Source organism: Dryobates pubescens, chromosome 8, assembly GCF_014839835.1.
Source record: "Dryobates pubescens isolate bDryPub1 chromosome 8, bDryPub1.pri, whole genome shotgun sequence".
Taxonomy (NCBI): Eukaryota; Metazoa; Chordata; class Aves; order Piciformes; family Picidae; genus Dryobates; species Dryobates pubescens.
This window is the reverse complement of record NC_071619.1, coordinates 11,189,331-11,211,131: the sequence shown is the minus strand read 5'-3', so window position 1 is coordinate 11,211,131 and position 21,801 is coordinate 11,189,331. Positions and strand designations below refer to the sequence as shown.

Here is a 21,801-nt window from a genome sequence, read left to right as displayed (position 1 = left end):
ACCACAGTTCCAAATAAATGTTATGGCTAAAACATGAAAATTACTATACCAGCCCCCCGAAAATTACTATAGCAGCCCCCTCTTAGTAAGAAGCTGGTAAAGATCTCTCTCCATCAACTCGTAAACACTGCCTATGACCTAGAAACAGTATGTGGCAGGGTCTAATCATGCCCCAGCAGTGCACAGGACCTGGCAGATTTCAAGGAATCCTACTGACTGATTTGACATGGCAATCACTTCACCCACCAGTGCTGGAGCGAAACAGAGCAAATATTAAAGAAAGCTGAAGGAGGCTATTACACAACACGTTCAGGACAGGAAATGAGAACACTTTAATCAATCTAAACTTGAATATGCCTTGGCAGACTAAATGGCAGACTAAAAAGTAGCAAAAAAAACCAAAACCCACATCTTTTCTTTTTTTTTTTTTAACCAATTTAACTTCTTCTGTGACTTGTGAAGGCCCAGCCAGATATTGGGTTACTGCACTCGGGACCTCAACTTTAAATGCTGATAAAAGAAGATGTCTCCTACTGACAGTGTCCCGCTAGACACAAGGGGCAAGGTAGAGATACTTACAAATATTTACTCTGAACAGCTAAAATCAGGGGCTTTACTCACAGCAGTAAATATCTGCAGCATGCTGGAAACCAAAGAGAAAAATTGAAAATAAATTACCATGACACTTTCTGGGAAGAGCCAGGGGCTTCCCACAAGATTCAGAACAGACTTAGCCTGTTTCAAAGCCATGCTTAGGTCCTAATCAAAGGTATGCCCTGCCTGATTTCGAGAATAGCAGTTAAAACATGTCTGTTGGCAACAAAAACGTGACATCTCCACAAAAGACACGGTATATAGAAATGCCAAAAGCTGGTTTTAACGACTATAAAGCAAAGCCAACACAAAGACCTTAAGAACTCCAACCATCTGAGAGGGAAAAAAAAAATCCTCTGGTCTCAAAAGATGAGATGAAAAGTTTATTACAGTTCATCCAGATAAACAAAACTCCAAGAAGCTTCCAGATTACAAACAGCTGAGATAAAGACAGAGTAAGAAGACAATTAAAACAACCCAACAGTTTTAGGCAAGTCATTTTATTCTAGAGTAATTTTCCCACTTGCCAGAATGAGAAGAAATTGTATCTTCCTGATTTTGTACTTTCCCCATTCAGAATATAATACTTTTTAACTAGGAGCATTGGAGTTAAAAAAAAAATAAATAAGCTGATCTAAAAATTTAAGAGCAGTAGGAAAATCAGACAAATCCAACTGCAGGCACAGAATGAGAACATGCTCTCCATTCCTGGTCATGACAGGCAGAGGTGGATACTACCTAAACCCAACTCTCCAGCTCCACACGTTTTCCACAGAGCATCTCCTTAAACAGAACATTGCCTTCACCTTTCCTTCCTGATGAGAAAAACAAGCTTTATATTTCTGTTTTGAGGAACATCCCTGTGAACACTCTGCAGTTTTTGCACTCCCTGTGCAGTGTAGCTGGAGTGGTCCAAGATGTTGGTGCTTGTGGAGAAGCTGGCTGAGGGATTGGATCCAGCCCCAGTGGCTTCCTGAGCCAGCATATGGCACAGCTGGGAGTGGGGAGGCAGCAGCTTGGCCTTGAGATGGCTTAGCCAGGCACAGGTCCCTACCTTTTGAAAAGTTCACTTGAAGAGCTGTTTATAGGAAAGCATGAAGCGCATTTCTTCCCTAATGAACTCTGCCTCAAACATTAAACCTTGCAGCTTGCCCACAGCAGAAGGCTCTCAATGGTGACAGTATTTATTTTCCTTTTGAGCTCTACGAATTGTGCTGGAGAAGAGAAAAATGTGTGGTACTGTAAGGAAGAAGGAACTGCTGAGCATGCACAAAGTGAGTTGCAGGGCCCTGATATCCTCAACACTGCAGTTCACAGTCCTTTATATTTTTACAAGAGAACTGATCTTGGTTTTGTTACTGTTCTTGTCAATCAGTTCCAAGGCAGGAATCTAAATCCCAACTCTTCTCAAATAACACAGGAGAGAAACCAATGCAGAGAGGGAGAGAAATGCTTCTGTTTGATTCGTGCAGAATCTCAAAACAATTCTGTGCCCTGAATGAAATCTGCATGTAAAATATTCTTGTAATATGGCTGACAAAATAAACAAAACACACAGAATTATGCAAGTAGGGAGGAAATTGGCACATGGCTCACAACTCCTCAGAGCAAGAAGATGAAAATGAACAACGTGAAGTGAGGTTTGTGCAACAGAGCACTTTCGTAATGATTTTCCAAATGAGTCTGGAAATACCTTGAAGCAAGAGGCATTGTTTGTCAGGAGAGTATGCTTAATTGGAAATCAAATAAATACAAAGCAACTTGAAACACTGCTGAGTAGAACAACAAATACAGTGGGAGCTGGCTGAGCATGACCTACATGTGTGTTTAAAAAGACTGGTGAATAGTTGGGCCCAAGCCAGCCATGAAACAGGTACTAACTAGCCAGAAGGCTCAGATTCCTGCTCAGATTCCTGCTTCCTTAAAATTTAGGCACTTTGGTTAAATCTTCACTGTACGGACAACTTCCATAATAATAAGCTAGAAGAATTAAAAAGAAATAAGAAGGAAGTAAATGGATGAGTTTTGAATAACCTCCCATGTCCATGTTCCTTATGGCATCCTTAAATAGGCTAATAAAGGAAAAAAACTCCCACTTATGACAACTGGCTGTTCTCAGCATTGCTAGATAGCCCCCAGATGTTGTGTGCTTGTGGGAGATGTCTCACTCCATGATGATATAGTTCTGGCTAGAGATGACTTCCACCAACAGCAGTGGACTCCAATAAATCTCTCACTGACCTGTCACAAGTCGTGTCAGCAGCCACAAGAAGATACCAACATAGATCAAACTGTCTTGTCTTTGGGTGCTGGATGCTTTTGTATCTGTCTTAGAGGAGATAATAACCTGCTTTAAACTACTAAAACAAATGCAATCAGACTTTTGCCTTGTTAGGCAAATAATGACCATTCCATATATTACTATTTATCATATTATTTGGCCTTTTCTTTTTACAGTGTTAAATTTTCAGAGTTCCATTTTATTCTGACAGGTCAAGATGTTTGTAATCGCATTTACAGATGTTGTTTGGGCTCAAGATTACTTTAGGCCAATGAAACAGCATCGAATAGGAAAGACAGAAGGGCATCAAAATTTCATGGCCACTTCTAGTAACATTTCCAGCAGAGTGCCTTGCAATTTCACAAGACTAATGACCCTTGCACAATTACAGTGACATAAAACTGGAACATCAGGCTATGAGTGGAACTTAAAAGCTTGATGAAGTTGTATCCAGAAATACAACTATGAGCACTTCCCTCTGAAATTAAGCAGGAATCAGATGGTAGGAGATAGCCTTGGCCACTTCTGTTTCCATTGTTTGGGTTTTCTTCCCAGGCAACAGCAAAGTGCCAAGAAGTTCACATATGGATTCCATCCCAAAATAACACTTGTCGGCACTGTGAAACCATTAAGGCAGTGTCATTTCTTTATTATTAATTTGGCAAGTGTTCTGCTTTCTCATAAGCTCACTCATTCTGCTGCCTTAACACTCCCTCTCCCTTCTCTAATGTCTGAAGTACTAAAGCAAAATAATTGGAGAGCCACATGCTGCCCTCCACTACACGCATGCCACCACCACACACGAGTCCAAGGTGGCTGCACAAAGACGAGGACAGACCACAAGCAGCAGTGCCTACAAAGCTACTGCATTTACAGTTACCTCAAAATACCACACATCACCTATCTGAACCTGTATGATGAAAAGAGCACTTTCAGACTGCTAAAGATTTTTGTCTCATTTGCCACCTCAATGAGCTAATCATTTTAAAGAGACTTTATATATTGCCACCCAAACAGATGAACAGTTTCAAGCCTCACAGCCTAGTTTATATAACATTTCCACCTACTTGCATTCATGAGATGAGCTTGTATCAATAAAGTGAAGAAACAAGATCAGCCTTGTGAGTAGCCTTGAGTTTGCAAGTTCAAACAAACTGAAATACATCCTTAACTCTAAAAAACAGAACAACCAATTGGTAATCCTTTTGCTTTGTCACTGTTGATGCATACACTTAACTCCTATAACCACCGTAAGATGGTGGTTGAAAGCAAACTGAAGCACAAAACAATGAAGCCATTTATTCAGTATTTTATGAGCAGTCAGCAGAAGAATTAAGATTAGGAATCACACCACATCCCTTGTGCTAGTCAGTAAACAACAGAGCAAGAAAGCCAAACTAAAGCAACAGAAACCCCACGTTCAGGATGAGCAGTCTCAAATTACTATGATGCAAAACAGTAAAACATCCCAAAGTCTGTCTGTTTAACAAAAGTGCCATCTCAGCTTTGCTGCCCTGTTAAGCCAAATCCACAGAAGAAAAGTACATGCAAATACCTGTTTCCTGGATCTTGGTAACTGTCAGAAACAAGAGTGGATGGAACAACAACTTTTTCCATTATTTGCTTTAACTAGATGTGGTTGCTATTTAAACCCTAAAGAGCTATGTGAGATAATCCAGAGGGTGCCTAGAAGTGCACACTCCAAGTTAAAAAATAGACACTAGGGCAATTTGGTGGCTCAGAGTCAACCTAGTTCTTGCCTAATTACAATCACATTAAATGACAGTACTCCTCCAGAACAAATGACCTAGTGATTATCCTCTACCCGGAAAAGTCAACAAGTAGTGCATGAGGGAGGTGGCCTCATAACCACACACACTGAGGAAAAGCCACCTAACAGCTACACATCCATTTTATTTCTGAATTAAAATGTATGGTGCCAATAGCACAGTAAGGCAGTATCCTCTTACCAGTGACCTCTGCTAGAGAATGAATAACATCTAGCTTGTATATTAATTCGTCTTTGGACCTCACCTCCAACGGGCGCCAACAATGTTGTGTAATGAGGTTTGGAGCTGATAGTAACACTAGCTAACTGAAAGTCCTAGTTAAAGTCACCAGAAACACCCTAAATAAATAACCCCAGCACTTCTCCTCTGCAGACTTTTCTGATTCTTGATGCTGGTTTTATGGCCCTTGAGCTCCACAGCACAGCACAGTACAGGTGTTTATATTCACGAGCTTTGCACATTTCAGCAATAACCTCAATACTCTAATTTCTTAAGCAGCCATATAAACCAATCTAAACATCAAGCAGAAGTTTTGGGAGGAAAACAGCTATAAATATTTGATTTTGAGCATTCTTGCCCACAGCATTCAGACATGATTATGATATAGTCATCACACATTGAGTCAGTGTGCATTACACCAGTTAAACCAGTCTCAGCTGGGATTTCTGCCAACAATATTATACACTGAACATCCACCCATCAGGAATGATACAATAAGAAGTGCAACACCTGAAAGGACACATTCCTAGCATGAATGGGCACAGTAAGATACTACTATTACAGTGGCATATTGAGGGTTTTTTGAAGTTTTTTTACATTTTCATCCTAAGAGAACATTACAATTCAAGCATATTAAATCTGAGCTAGTCCACAAGAACCAGAAAGTCAAATCAAGTTGTCTAAGTATCTCCACTGCTATTTGAGTAAGCATGAAGTAAACAAACAGTGAAACAAGTGTTTTAAATTTCACACCTCAGAAAACCAAGCATAACTGGCAGCATTTAGACAACCACAATGAATTACTTCGAGCCCAGCTGGGCTTCCAACATTGGTATCAAGCGAGCCCCAGTTATACTCATCTGTAAATGCAGCCCAGCTGCCAAGCTCCTTCATCCTTCCAGACTAAGCACATAAAATCACTGGGACAAGCTTTAAGGTAAGTAAATTTAATAGTTTTAAATACAATGTTTGTTTGGGTTTTTTTCCTGTTTCTAAGTCACTTCAGATTCATGTTTCAATGGTTTATTTTCTTTTTTTCTTTAGCTGCTGGAGTAAGAAGAGACAGGAAAAAAGAGACAGAGTGAAAGAAAACAAAACAAAAAAAATACAATGAAAGCCTTGTATTATGTATTTCTTTTATTCATAAAATTGACAGTGCTTCAGCAATATCCAAAAGCCAGAGCATTACTTGTTGAAACAAATTCACATCCTATAACTGATGCGCCCACCACACAGCTGAACAATTATTAAACCACTAAAAAAGATCAGATAAGACAACAAGGGCAAAATCATTTCAGTGGTACTCTATCATGCTAAGTCTGCACTTTATCTTTTAAGTAGCATTACATCTGTTAACTTGAAGATCACAAAAAATACCAGAAATAGAAATCTGACAACACTGCCCCTGGAATGAGGTTGTTTCAGATTCTTACAATACTGGATTATCAAAATAACTCCCATGAAACTGGTACACCAAAGCCATTAATAGCACAGATTTATACTACGGTCTTGGCATCAGGTTCTCTCATTCTCTCCTGTTACCTCCCTCTCCCTCATGCTTCCCCTCCTTAAAAGAAGCTAGTAACTTCAAAACAAAAATGTGCCTTCCCTTAATGTATTGCCAATGTTGTGCTTTCCATGGAAAGCTGAAGTGCCAGCAACATTTCTGCTCCATATATTTTGGGCAAGACATTTCTACGGTCTAAAAAGGGGTACATAATCTGCATCACAGACTAATTTTGGACCACCAGATCCCAGGTCCTAGTGACAAACCTTCCTTCATGAGTTCACTCTCATCTTCCATAAGGAAATTCTTTCTCAAGAAAGTACAGATTTCCTACACGATTTAAGGGTAAAAATGATGAGGACTTGAATGAGTGAGCTTTAAGTACAAGTACTGCTTCCTTTGGCTCTTGTAGAACACTTAACAGACTTGTCAGCACCTAACCATAACAAATGCAGAGGAAATGTTTAGAAAAAAATAGGCCTTATTCTGACCTAATATCCATCAGGCTGAATCAGGAGTAGCACAACTGAAGTCATAGATAAAACTGTGACACAAAGTTAAATCTCTCAATGACTTCAACAATGTGAAGATTTTTTTTGCCAGGGAATAATATAAAATCTCTCTCTTTTTACATGCTATATATAGTTACATTCATTAGATGCTTCCCTATTGGACAAACCAGCCGACACGGAGAGACTCCAATAATGCCACCACTCAAGATGTCTGCCAGATATGTCCAATGGAAATTGGAAAGCTTCAGAAAGGCCTCACAGGATCCATTACTTTTAAGCCTTAGACACTGCAACTTGTACAACCTGGCCTATTACAGGATACTAAGGCGTTTTTCTCTAATTGGATTCCATGTGGAGAATCAAAAGATATCTAACACTTCCAAAACACTTCCTCAGAAATACCACTGTATATGAATCACAAATGCAATGGCATTTAAGCATGAGGTTGGGAAACCTGACTTCTTTTTCTGCTTCTGCATTAGCCATACGTCTCCCCAACGCCTGCTGAATACACTCTGATCATCACACTGCATGACTTCTCAAATTAAACAAGCTAAACTTTCAAGGTACACCTCCCACAAACAGAATACTGACAATTACTCGATGCTGTTGTTTTTAACTCTGTAATGATCCAGACATCTGATAAGGATACAGATTGCATCCATCTTTTATACTCTATGACTCCAGGAGCCGTGGGCTAAATTCTTGGCTCAACCAAACCTCCAAAGTGATCTTGTGAAAACGATCTGGTATCTGTACTTCGATTTCCCCAACTATAAAAAAAGAGTGATAACATTTGGTTTATTCTGTGCTCTACCTTGTTTATTTAGATTGTAATTGTTTTACAGCACAGATGGGTTTAGGCATACATGCAACAGAAAATCAGGCTGAGATCTTACCTTGTGCTTCTGCATGCTCCTGTGGTGCACACAATGAATCATACTAGATACAATTCTCAAACACTTAATTTCTGATCCCATTTGATTTCCCCCTTATTTGTTTGTGCCTTCCACTGCCTAAGGCTAGGCTGTCTAAGTGTGCATTGCAATCATTGCTGTAACACTTTTCCCCCTGAGTATTTCTTGACTTTACAGCTTCTATCCCTTTCAACTGCATTATGAAAGCATACCCTCACTCACTGTAGTACATGTGCCTCAACTTTCCTGTTTTCAAATTCCCACATGCCAACACTGTTAGATCATCTAAGACCCCTTCACAGGATCACAGAATGTTAGGGGCTGGAAGGGACCTCCAAAGATCATTGAGTCCAACTACCCTGCCAGAGCAGGACCATAGAATCTAACACAGGTCACACAGGAACACATCCAGATGGGTCTTGAAAGTCTCCAGAGAAGGAGACTCCACAGCTCCTCTGGGGAGCCTTCTATTAACACTTCTGCAAGGAAGTGAGAATAACCTTTCTCTTTTATCAAAAAGAAAAACAAACAAAACAAACAAACAAAAAACCCAACCAATAAAAGGGGGTTTATGCTTAGTTTATTTCCCTCTGTCTCAGCACCTTCTTTTTGTGGTTAACATGAATGACTCACCGGTGATAGGCTTCCCGACGGTACTTTTTCAGAGCATGCCCATCCATGTTTGCAGGGAGATCTGCTGCATTCTGAAGTCGGTCACTCCATGAGGTTGTCATCTTCAAATGCTTACTTATTTCTGAAAGAGGCAGAAGAGAGAAGCTTGCTTAAGCTCAAGGTTTGTTTCACCAGAAAGTTGCCTGTTTCCCGGTAAGAAGAGATGCAATGCCACTCAGGAAGCCTTGCAAAGTACCAAGTGGAATGATCTGAGTTTGCAGGTCAAGAAAGGTGCCTTTCTCTGAGGTGTTTGCTGAGACAAGGTGTGAAAACAGAGAGCTGGAAAGGCTTTTCCACATGGCTGAAACTGTACAGATATTCCTATCCACTATGGTGAAAAACACATTTAGAAACAGAGACCTTGTTCTTGCTGCTGAAAAAAGAGTATTTTTTGACCCTGGAGTTACTAAGATGTGTTTGCTACAGGTGATGGCAAACCTAGCCTTTATACATGAGATAAATTAGGCAGGGCATACCCTACAAACCCTGGCAGGACTGACCTTGCCACTTTTACTGCATAGTAAAAATAAAAGAGCCTTGTCCAGGCCATTTGATCTCTAAGCAAAGACAAAGCTTCAAGCTGATGCTAAATTTGCAGAAACAATTGGAAGGAAAGTAGAAAGATGATCTTCTGTCCTCAGCAGGTCAGTGACATTGAGACAGAATGAGAACACGCTGCAAATGTGTAACACTAGCAAAGAAATGTTCCCAAGCAGATCTTCACAAATGTATGCACAAGTACTGGTTGTCAAAATCAAACTACTGGACAGTCCTTCTTGTCAGAAAGGCCCTACAGTCAGGAGAAAGAGGTATCCTTCCCAATTGTGCTATTAGCACACTTGGACAACTCTGCTTGCCCCCTTCTCCAGAGCCAGGAGTACGTCCTGCTGTGCGCATGGCACCAGGCAGGATGATGAAGCAGCCTCATGCTGGGCCAGTTCAGTTCACCAGTCCAAGTCAAAGCTAACTGATTGAAATCAAATGAAAACTAGGTACTTGGTCACTGGTCAGCGGGCTGAACTCAGCTCAACCTACCGCAACGCTGTCATTAGAGCTGGTAAGAACAGGGTGGGAGACGCATCCCACAGTTATACCAAATTCGGTATAACATGAAACCACGTTGTGTAACCCACACAACTGCTGAACCACAGGGCTTGGCTTGTTTGCTCTTCCTTAAGAGAAACAAAACCACCCACAAGCTACATGGGTAATGAGACAGCAACCATTTCTAGACACCTCTTAAATATGACTGCTCTCATTTTACAGGAAGGAAAACTAGATGATTTCAGCGAAGTAGAGAGCAGAGCGAACGGCGCTTTCGGCAGTCACACGCCTGCTCGCTCTCCTAGAGGAAATCTGTTTAATGTCTTAGTTTTAAATTTGATGAAAGAGCAACAGTTGCAATTGTCACAGTATTTGTTAGTCTATGTACCTACTAGTTGCTGGTCATAAAAATCAAACAGACAGCAAACAGCTTTTCTGTAAAAAGTATGTTCCTCTCTCCTCCAGCGTTCTCTGCTTGCCTCCTAGTTACTATAACCAAGGTTTACTAATGCATCTTCTGCCACATCCTAAAGGTCACCAAATTTAGGCCCTGGCAGGCAGCCCAGGGGACTGCATGCCAGAGCTGAGAGCTCTCCCCTCCGAATTCCCTGCAACACACCCAGGAGAGGAGGTCACAGCAGGGAGAGGGTGACGAGCCTTTCCAGCCAGCCACAACTTCCACAACAGGGCATGCAGGGAGAAACAGCTTCTAAAATAGCCCACATCCCAGCTACCAAGGGCTTGTAAGTAATTACTAGCTATTTAAGCTGTGCCAGAGCACAGCCCTTAAGCATCAACCTGTTCCACTTCAAAGGCCTGCAGCAATTCTTCTTTACAAGCAGCAAGAGCTACAGCAGTCCTCGGGAGAGGAGCAGTGCCTATGCAAGAGTGACGACTCCAGGTCAGCAGCAAAGAGACATGCATCAAAGTGAAGGATCCAATATGACCCCAGGACTGCAAACCTCAGAAAGGTTTTGTGTCCCCATAGCGTGGAAAAGGATCTACCCCATGCATGGTCCAGATTATCTCTATCATGGTCTTATCTAAAGCTGTTTTAAAGCTACTAAACCTACAGATTCAGCTCCTAAAGACATACACAATTCAGGCTTCTAAAAGGCACGTTAGCAGCTTTGACAAAACCTGTTGCATGGCTGGTCTTATGACTCTGAGACAGCTCTGGGTCTAGATCTTCCAGGTGAAATCCAGATCCAAACTTCCTGCCATTTAGAAAGGTTACACTATTCTGCTTACCTTGTCAGAGCCATAGCAAGATTCAAAGATTTACAGCCACAGCCAAAGCCAGAGACTTTCTATTCCATCAGTCTCTTCTCACTTCATCTGCATCCTGTCACCATTACACCACATCAGAGATGCTGATACAGGTACTAGGACAGGACTGCTCCCGATGGCCATCCATGCCAGACATCTAATCATTCACTAACAGTATCCTACGAAACATCCTAGAATTCAGCTGGCAGAAGCCTTTCAGCAGGCTGCTTTTAATAACATTCTTTCTAAAATTAGAATTGATGGAAACAGTTTGAGCTCCTGTGTGACGAAACCCTCCTCTACAGCAGGAGAAACCAGATAGCATCATTTTGTCTGTGTGAGGATTCAAAACACTGAGACTTGAGGAAACCACAAAAAACTGAGTTTCCAAAATTAAGTAAGGAAGGCCTGAATTATTTTAATGATCCAGCTGTATTTTGCTGTAGCTGTGATGAACAGAGCTCACAGACAGGACAGGGTTTGTAGACAGAGGTACTATCTATTATCAGACCAACAGGTACGGCTAGACAAGTTCTTGGGCACACAAGCCTGTCTGTTTTCAAACAAAAACTGTCAGTTGCTCTAGTAAAAGGTATTACCTCTGCTTTCAGGCTTTGCCCTGATTTATTTATTACAATCTTTCTCTTAATGTTCACAAAGTATAAAATAAAAACATCTTGTAGTACGTGAACTCAAAGGCACTCATATAGCTTAGCAGGCTCCACTGGCACTGTGGCAAAAGCTTACTGCTCTGAAATTAAACAGTAACAACTGACAAAAGATGCTGTGATGGATGTTCCCTGCCCAAAAGTCTTACACACAAAAAATAAATCTAACAGCCTTCAATAAAACTGCTCCTATGTATGGGGTGCTTGGTGCCATGGTTTAGTTGTTTAGGTGGGTTGGACTGGTTGAGGGGTTGGACGCGATGATCTTGAAGGTCTCTTCCAACCTGGTTTGTTTATTGTTATTATTATTATGTTTCAAAGGTGTAAAAATCAGCCTACCTGCTTGGGCAAAGGACATGGAACCTGACCCCTGAATACAAATTCCTTCTTCCAAATAGAGAGAGACAAGTGAGAAGGACTGAATCACTCCACATAGTTGTAAGCTACTGGAATAAACATCTAAGAGAGCAGGCAGCCAGCCAGGCAAGATTCTCAACCCCGAGCAACTGAAATATGATGCATCTTTCCTTAGTTATGAATCTATTTTGGAAATCAATAATCTGTAAATAGCTTTGCATTAAAATAGAAATCTTTGCATAGACAGGACATGTGAGAACACCTCCCCACAATTTATTGCAAACATGCTTCTTGGTAGTGCAGTCTTAATTAAGCATCTGATAGCATACATGATACAGGGTTCATTTGGAAGAAGTATTTAAAATCTCAGCTTCAAAGCTTTGATTCAGAGCTACCATCCAACACATATGCTTTCATCCAAAAGAACACAAGACTTTTAGCACATACTTTGAAATAAGCCCATTTGCTTCTTTTGTCAGATTTTGGCGCTTTCACTTACTATCCCTAGTGTGGTTTTATCAAGTACTCAGCCACACAAAATAACATGTCCAGGAACATCCCCCTACAAGTTTTGCCACTATTTTTCTTACCTCTCTTTGTTCAACAAATAGTTAGAAATTTCTGCACCTGATGATGTGTTCAGGTTAAGTGCACTGCCTGTGTTTTTTTCTGAGTTCAACACTTTAACACTTTTTGATGATGCAATGCCAAATCAGGGGCACAAACACTAAAATGCAGAGATAAACAAAATAGCAGTGACAATTCTTTTCCAAGGATATTCTCTGAAAGCTTATACAGCAGAAAAAAAGCATCACTAACCAATCCCAAGACTGTAGCATACTCATCAGCCATGCACTACCTCTGCCTCCTCAAGAATCATTAAGACCTTGTCAGTACTACCCACAGAAGAAAGTGAACAGAGAGAAAAATCATCACATCTAACACTAGCTACTTCAAAGTTTTATATCTACTTGGAGGCTGTGGGTGTACAGACAAGTTTCTTGGTGCCCCTGCCAAGCCTAGAGCAGTTCCTGGCTCCCCACTGCAATGCAAGGGGAGCCTCAAGGGGCTTTCTGTAGGGAAGGAAGGAATGAACCATGTTAAAATCCTGAGAAAGAGAAAAAGCAAAGAAAGCAGGATTTGGGTTGGTTTCTTCAAGGCTCATATCAAATTTGTGGTCCAGGTCATGTTATGGCCTCACAAACAGAGCATGGGAAGGGAAAGGCAGTTTTTCTTCAGCTAAGAGCATGGTTTCAAAAAGCTTATCTCCTACCAGCATCCCTCTCCCTCCACTGAGGGCAGAAGCAGCTTGCACCTAGTTTAGGCTAGACACTTGGAAGAGCTAGCATCAGAGGAAGGTGAAACCCACTCTAGTCAGCATGATATCCTCTTGAGCATCTGACATCCTGGGCTGAGCTGTGAAAAGTGGCCAGGACTATGTCATCCCCCTCAACAGCATGTCCTACTGCCACTATGTGGTCAGGGGCTGGGCAGGCTTCTGGCCTCACCCAGAAGGGCAGTTCTTACACCTGTGACCCCAAAGTACTTCCAAACCTACCGTACAGACACTGCATTTGGGGGCAGCAAAAGGTGCTGTCCCCATTTTGCTAGGTAGGGATAGCAGGACACAGAGGAGGTGATAACAGAGGGCAAGTAGGAATCAAATGCAGAAGTCTTTATTCTTCAGTCCCTGTGCTAAAAACCAGCCTGAGCTCCTACTGCTGTACTGCTGTCAGGATGAATCAGAGACACACTGCATCTTCCTTGTACACTATACTTTAATGCAAATTCAAATTTCAGTACTTGGCATCAACTGGCAGTCACTGAGAGGTCAGCTGTATTTAATACAATTTCATGCTTAACGCTGCCAGCTTCATAAACATAAGCAAGCCTTGATATATGTGCCCTGCTTGAAATTGCACAGTAGGAATAATGCTTCAAATCTCTACACATTTCTAAACATGCCTGACTTCTGATCCCTACTGAGGCTAAACCCTGTGTTGACCTCTGGCTCTCCCATGTTGCAACTGCATTCCCAGCCTATTTACTAGTTGGCCATGCAACTATTTCAGTCTCTTCAACACTGCTACTAAGGCACTGTGCTTAATTTCACCTGCCATGCCCACAGTGAAGCTTTCTGTAAAGTCAATGATTCTGTTCAGCATATAAACACCAATAGCTACTCCCCTTGCCCTAATGTGCTGGCCCTCTCATGGCTACCTCCGTGGAACAGTCCTTTCTGTGCAGGCTTCCCCTCAGCCAAACGGTGTCTCAACTCAGCTGGGGAGCAGCTGATCAGCCAGAGGCCCCACTAGCAATGTCCTTAAGGGAAGAGCCCTCAAACACTCCATGAACCCCAATGCTGTGAGTCACAAACTCACCAAAGGGATGTTGCAGATGAATGCTAGAAGGCAAGGTGATGTGAAATTTTGAGAACTAAGAATGCCAACCAATGAGGAAAACAATCTGTTAAGTGGCATTTCTAAAAGGCAGGGGAACTACTATTCACATGAGCTAAACAGCAGAATCTCTGCCCATGTTCTGCTTGGGAAGAACAATGCAGAGAAAATAAGCAGGGGACTCCTCAGCCCATGTTTTAATGTTCCTGATAACTCAGAAGTACAGGTCCCAGATGTACAGAAGTCACTATGATCCCAAAACCCTGGAGAGCCATAAAAACATGCTGGAAAACAGGACAAACTTCTGCTTGAGATCCTACCAGTACAACAGGAAAAAGGAAGAAAAAACAAAAGTCTTGTGATAAACCACATTGCAAAATTTGGTGGAGGTCCCAGTTTTGGAGAGCTGAGTACAATAAAAAGGAGAGTTTCTAAAAAGAAATGCTTGGAAGAGAGCAGGGCTGAACAGAGATGAAGAACAATCAGAAGGGGTAGAATTCCTCAGGAAATATCTCTACTTTGCATTTGTTTAGCAGAAAGGGCAAAAAAAGCTGGTTAGTTAATCTCTTGGAGATAACAAAGCATATTCCATTGAATTTGCTACCAAGAATGTTAAGCAAGACAGAGATGAACACATTTAACCAGCCAGTATGATTAAGTCTCCCCAGGAACCCTAACATAATTAGCAAGATGTATTTTAGGCTACATCAGCTTTACCTGATGGCAATCGTAGGAAATGCACTTCAAATGACAACACTGGGTTCAGCTAAAGAAGAATCAGGAGACAAAAACACAATCAGTCTTGGTCAAGGTATCAGTTACACTAGGTATCTAGATGATCTTTAGAATTCTTGAAGACTGAGAGCTACCTGCATGACAAAAACCCACGTAACAAACACCCCAAAGCAGTAGGTTTCTGACTTGCTCCAAGCCGCAAGGGATAGCATGGATGCCAAACAACCCTTTGATTTCATTCTGAATTACAGCCTTATACCCTACTTCTATTAGTTCTAACAGTTACTTCCCTCTTCCTCCACAACCCTGGAATGTGAATGCAAACCACTCTGTATTTTACTGCCAACACTTCTGCTTAAAAGCCAATAGCAAATTGCTTCCAGAAGTTGTTTTCAATCAGTGATGCTTTTGGAAAATTAGGATGTCCATGACTTGAGATCTCTGGTAACACTGGAAAGCCCAGAGTTTCCAAATAGAAGCAGTGAGGCTTGTAAATAAAAACCAAACCAGAAAAGTGAGTTGTTGTTTATTTCCTTCCTGTGCCCAAAGCTAAGTTCTTTACAGAAGAACTTCCACTTCTGGGTGGCTGCACCTCTGACAGCAAGGCTTAAGATTCCTGCTGGCATGAAGGACAAAATACACTTCTCCTATTAGAATATTAACTACTTCCAAGTGACACTTCAAAGTGTACTCTCAGCTCATGATAATTAATACTTGAAGTTAGCTTTAAGCAGGATAATTCGGTATGCCCATTACAGAGCTTTAAAGAGGTAGAGATCTGCTCTTAAGAACCTGGTAAGTTTAACCATAGACACTTTTATTGAGCTTACAGAGATCACCTGTATTGAGCTGACAGCGATCACAAAGACCCATTGGATTACATTAAATTGATAGCACTCTCCTTGCTCCATGGATTGTACTAGGTGGGAACCTTCAGTCTTGCAATCTGCAATGCTGGTTTTCAGTCCTCCTGCAGGAGAAGGGGTAGCTCTTGGGCACCACCAGAGTGCTTGTGTCAATGAAGCTGCTTTCACCAAGGGAGTACCTTTAGTGAAATTGGTCAAACATTCCCAGTCATGCATTTATCTGACTATTTCCTGCTGAATAACCATTTCAGTTAAGTTGTTTCTAATATAAAGTTTCTTAAACAGTTTGTTAGAGGTAATTCTCCACTGCTAGAAAAAAAAAACAAAACAGTATTTAAGGAATGTGAGACTGGGTCCAGGAAAGCAAGACCTATGTCATAGAGAAGAACCAGCAAACATGAGCTCTCAAAGAAATGCTGCAACTGCAGGTCAGCTGTGGTTCTTGGATGTACAAGACTCCATGTCCCTATCTGTCACTGCTACAAACACTGCTGGAAAACTGTCAGTGAGCTGTCCCTATCCAGGAATGATACTGATTATATTGAGAAAGGAATAAAGCTGTGAGAGTAAGGCTGGAGTAGAAGGTTGCCATTTTACCAAGAGCCTCTCTGCAGATGATTTGAAAATAGTCTACAAGCATTTACGCACAGGAAAGCAGCATGACTGTGGAGAGCACTCAGTACAGCACTGACAGAACAAGAGCCTAGAAATTCAATAAATTCACCCAAAAAATATTACTAGAGAGGACAGTTAATTATGAAACAGCTTAAAAAAAAAATAATCTGAAGTAGTTTTCCCATTATCAGGAGGCTCTAAATGAAGGGGGTGGTGCTGCTTAAACCGGCCTGTTTTCAGAGTCAAGAATTAATGCAGGAAATTAAAACAGGCTGAGGTACACAGCAGGTCAAACTGAGTATCAGGACTCAGGTGACTCTTCCTCACCTTGTAAATTGATTGATGTTTTCTCACCTTACGAACTAATGTATCAATGAACATGAGGCTGAGGCACAAGCAATATTGGAAAGAAACCTCTAGGGAAAAGTTTCAAATGGAGAGAAGGTGAATGGACAAACAAAGGCTCTTCTGGGCCTACACTAGCATGACCTGTGCACCCTAACAGCCCTGGGAAACTTACTTCCTTGGGAAAAGGTCTTCAGTAGCCTGTAGCAACCTCTGCTGCAGAGGTTCCCAAACTGCTGTCCAACTGAATGTCTGCCAACTGCAAGTAAGGACCTGGCTAAAAAGATGTTGTTCTCACTGCTTTTTGTTTCCAGCTGTTAAAATTCCAGTAAGAAACATGGAAGGTAATTGAAACATTTTACTCACACTGGTTTTCCCATAACTAATGTGCTGGCTGCACAAGGACTTCAAAGATTAGAGGTGAATTTGATCTGTTTTCTCTGATATATCCACCCTAAAGAAAATCCTTAAGAGTTTCCATGCATTTGCTTTAGCTGAAAACAGAGAGGTAAGCTTTGATGCAAATGCCCACCACAACAGGAATTCACTGTTTGACCGATATCTGCAAATACTAACAGGATTGCTAAAAAGATGAAGCACAACAGCGTGCCAGCCGAGCTGCAGGTTAACATAAACAGCATGAAAGACAGAAATGTCATCATGGAAGCGAATACACTGAATTCTGCAAGTCAGCAAGGAAAGTCAAGATTAAATTTTCTATTCCAAATCTGTTGGTTTACATCAGAACAACCTGAAGCATCTTTAACAACAAAAATAAACTTATTGGCAAGAATTGACAAATAGAAACTCTGGCAACTCAGAGGCCAGAGCACTGCTCCAACTTCTCAAAGGAGACTGATGGTTTCTTCCATCCCTTTCAGCTTGTTACCTCTAAGTTACACTCTTGGTGTTCAAACTTCTGCAAGGATCTATTGCCAACTCATGACAGCTGAATGCTCCTGTGTGGGTTAAGAATTCCCAAAGAGAGAGAACAAGACAAGACATGCCATCCCCAGAGAACTGGAAAGCCATCCTTCCACACGCCGACTTCAAAACAACGAACAACTGTCACCCTAACCTGCTATTAGGGATTATACAACAGTAGTTCTTTTGGCAGCAGATCATGGTGTTCCAAAACAATGACCCTCTTCATTAATTCCACTGTGTTTCAGGAAGCACATACAGACCTAACAGCCTTTCCAGAAGGGCAGCAGCAACTGACGAAGTATTTGAGATGCATAACTCCAATCAGTAGCGCAGCCATTCTGAAAGCCTGCAACTGGGTCAGCTTGGATAACACAAAGAGCCAAAAGTCCTCTTTATCTTCTAAACACTGAAGGCAAGGGAGGACACTTTAATTGGCTTTCCTTACTGACTGTGCTTACTGGTAAAATATCTTGTCTCTGAAGATCCCTGCTTCATTAATATTTTATGGAAAAAGCTGAGATATTGAAAGCTTATTCTGGCTTTTTTTCTGACCTTTGAAAGTAAAAGGAAGAATAAGGATTTGTGTTTTTAGGGACACTCAAATACTCTTCCATGCTGGATGGACCCACTCTACATGTTTATGGGCTACATAAGCAGATGTGACAGCAGACTCAGCAGCTAAACTGTCTACACAGGCTGGAAACATGAGTTCACATATGCCTGCAGCCTTGGCTGAAAGCAGTTCCTGCTCAGCCCAGGTGTGGAGAGCCAGCTGGCTAGTCAGCATGAGTCCCAGGGCTCTGGACAGAACACCTGCCACGGGACGTGCTGCTGAGTAAAGAAGTTGGCATACTTGATCTGGGGAACACTGGCTCCTCCTTCATGAAAAAAGTTACTGAAAATAAACACTGAGCTCAACAGCTGAGGATGATGTGGTAATTCTGAGAGCTGCTCTGTTCAAACCAGTGCGAGTTTTCCCCCGCCCCGCCCGCTAAGAGTCTTCCAGCACCATTTCCTTTGCCTCCCACCTTCTTTAAGGAAAAAGCTTACCAAATGCTCCAACAACTTGGTCTCTCTTCCTTTTGAGATCTTACCCATCAATAACAGGCAGATCTTTGACAAATGAACCCATCTCTCCAAAAGAAGAAGATGAGCTGAGGGCCAGGGAAATAAGCCAGGAAGGAGACAAAACCTTAACATCCAGCAAAGCCACAGATTTCATATGCAAAACTTGTCCATTTCTCAACTTGCTGTTTGCCCACAAAACACAAACAACATAAAATAATGATACTCCTTAGCTATAAAGGGCACTGTGAAGATACAGAAATTATTTAGTGAAGAAGATCTTGATTCTCAGCTACCCTAACACATAGGGCTCCAGATACCTATGCTCCCACTGCAGATTTCACAGGCTTCCTCCTTTTGTCCTTAATAACAGCTACCCAGCTCTCTTTCAAGAAGCCTCCCCTGAGGATGACCTAGCCTCTCCAGTGGGAATGCAAGAGTCTCCTGCATCCAGACTGAGCTCATCAAGCTCCTGGAGCTGGCTCTCACACTTTCCTTAAATGCTCACAAACTCCAGAAGTACAATTCCCCCCCTCCTCTATGTTCCTCCTAAATCAGTAACCACAGGTACCTCACATCTGAGCCACACCGAAATCCTCTCTCTGCCCAGACTAGGGATTGGATGTGTACTTATCACCCATCATGTAGATCGGAAAGGTGCATACCCAAACCCTTTCCTGCACTCTGTTCTCAGCAGGCAGTCCCACACAACAGCTCCATGCCAGTGAAAATCAAGCTACACAGACCTACCAAGGGAGCAAGGACAAAGATGAAAAAACAGGGCACGTGAAAGCTGTAGGTGTACTCTGTAAGTGCTCTTACAGTGTGAAGTTCCCCTCCACATAAAGAGTATTATAATCCATTCCTTTTCTGACCTGTTTTTTTTAATCAGAGACAAACACAGTAATTATAGTCTGCCTGATTACAAATGAAATTACAGATCTGTCCTTAGGGCACAATCGTGTCCCCACCTAGATGTTATCAGCCCCTGGATCCCATTTAATCTTAACAGTGAGTAGTACTGTAGCACCAGTGCAGGAAACCCTACAAGTAAATTAATATTACAAATACTATCTCTGCAGTATTCCTGTGCTCTTCCAAAAGACTGTTAATTCATGCAGCATTTCTTAGGCACCTATGTAACTTCATGCATCAGTAAAATAACTGAACGTCTATGATGACTCTGGCTTTTGTTGAGCCCCTGGCTTCTCTTTGATAACCTAACTGCCTCAGCTTTATCAAGTCATACCAAAGGCCTACATTGTATCATTTCCCAACGGTACTAACTGCTTTTCACTACCCTCATCCAAGCAAAACACATCCCACGGTCCCATCAGCTCACTCACTGCTTTTAAATATGTTAAATCAATCCTGCTGACATAGGAGACTGTTCCGCAGCAAAAGATGAGGAGGACACACATAGTGCTCTCTCTCTACATGTCTCAGCATAGGCAGCCAGAATACAGATGAAGTGACAGACCTACTCCATCAGCTGAAACCTGGAAGAAACCTGTCAGCCTGAAGGGTGAGAGAACATTAACAAACAACTAAGAAGGCATCATTAGCAGATCCCTGTTATTCCGTAATCAGAGCCAAGAGTTCCCAATGCTGAACCTTCCCTCTGCCCAGGACTTCTCTGGAGTCTCGTTAGTGTGGACCTGAAGATACATTCAACAATGTGATCTTCTGCTGCAGATGAGCGAACAGGTTGAACCCCCTGGGTTCTAAGACACCATTATAAACATTTGTCCCATGCAGAGTAGTACAAAAGCCCTGATTCACTGTGAGGGACTTCTTTTTCAGCATGTTACCTGACCTACTGCAGCCGCTAAAGAAAAAGCTGACCATGCGCCCAGCCAGCACAAAGCCTCCCGTTCAGCCACAGAAATACCTCCTTCTAATTGCTTTCAAAACAGCAGCTGAAAAAAATCCTAAACTGGCTCTAAGCATCACAACATGGGAAGACAGTTCTATACGTGCCCTAACCTTTCAATATTTCTTCTTGGCCTCACCAGCACACATCGATTTATGAGGACAGAAAGTGCTCTTTATTACTGTCTTTGTTAATATCCACTCACTACATCCCCGTGAAGTAAAACGTGTGGTAGATGAGTAAAACATTGTTAGTTTTTCATCATCTGTTCCCTCCTGATTGCTCAAGTTTAGCAAGCAGAGTTTTTTGTCCTTGGCTCATAACACTGCCAGAGCAGTATTTCAAGAGAAGCTGAAACACATGTAAAACAAGAGGTTAAGAACCTACCTAATCTACTAGCATGTGGACAAAAACCAAACAAACCCCCCCCCCAAAACCACCAACAAACAGGAAAGGTTAGATTACATATGTGTTTTTAAAAAGACTCTTAGGAAAGCTACAGTGTTATTTTTCTGGATCAGAAGTGAAAAAGTCTCCAAATTATTGAAGGCTACAGATGAATATTTCCTCTCAGATCACAGCAAGTAAAGCTCTTTCCAATTTGTATAAAATGTGCTCATAAAGTATCACACACATCTGCTGATGACTCCAGGAATGACATTTTTCAACATACTCTCTATCAAGCCATTCCACTTCAACACCACTGTCAAGAGGGTAATATAAACGCCAAAACATGTGCAAGACACCGAGTGGTTAACGGTACAGGCAAGCTAATGCCTTCTAGAGGCTAAATTCTTATTGTTAACTCAAAAGGACATAGGAGATCATCTGGTATGCTAGTCACTGCTTAACAGCAACACTTCTGGGTAGAGCAAGCATTCTGATGAATAAAGAAGGGGTTTGTGCCTACTTACTTGAACCACTTACAGCTTTAGGTAGCAAATGCTTATTTTTACCATTTTCCCCTGACACAGCTCTACCCAGCCTTGTCACTTGCAGCTCTGCTTTTGATTATAGGCAGAAAAGTCTCCTGACCACTTCTCCCTTCAGAAATGCACTGCCTTTTAGGCAGTGTTGTATTTTCCCTTTTTAAACAAAGGAAAGTTGTGGAAATGGAGTATCCCAGAACACCAAAAGACTCAAAAT

The 21,801-nt window shown here is 41.7% G+C and overlaps 1 protein-coding gene across 3 annotated transcripts in view; it reads right to left on the bottom strand.

Moving 5' to 3' along the window:
* NT5C2 (5'-nucleotidase, cytosolic II) overlaps positions 1-21,801 on the bottom strand; it is a 65,459-nt gene that overhangs the window by 36,238 nt on the left and 7,420 nt on the right. For 2 of the 3 annotated variants that reach the window (XM_054163712.1, XM_054163714.1), the window contains one exon: positions 8,454-8,574. In XM_054163712.1, coding sequence (XP_054019687.1) covers positions 8,454-8,554 — 101 coding nt within the window. In that variant the 5' untranslated portion in view covers positions 8,555-8,574. Of the gene's footprint in view, positions 1-8,453; positions 8,575-14,946; positions 14,996-21,801 lie in introns of all 3 variants that reach the window. The other variant, XM_054163711.1, reaches the window with a different exon arrangement.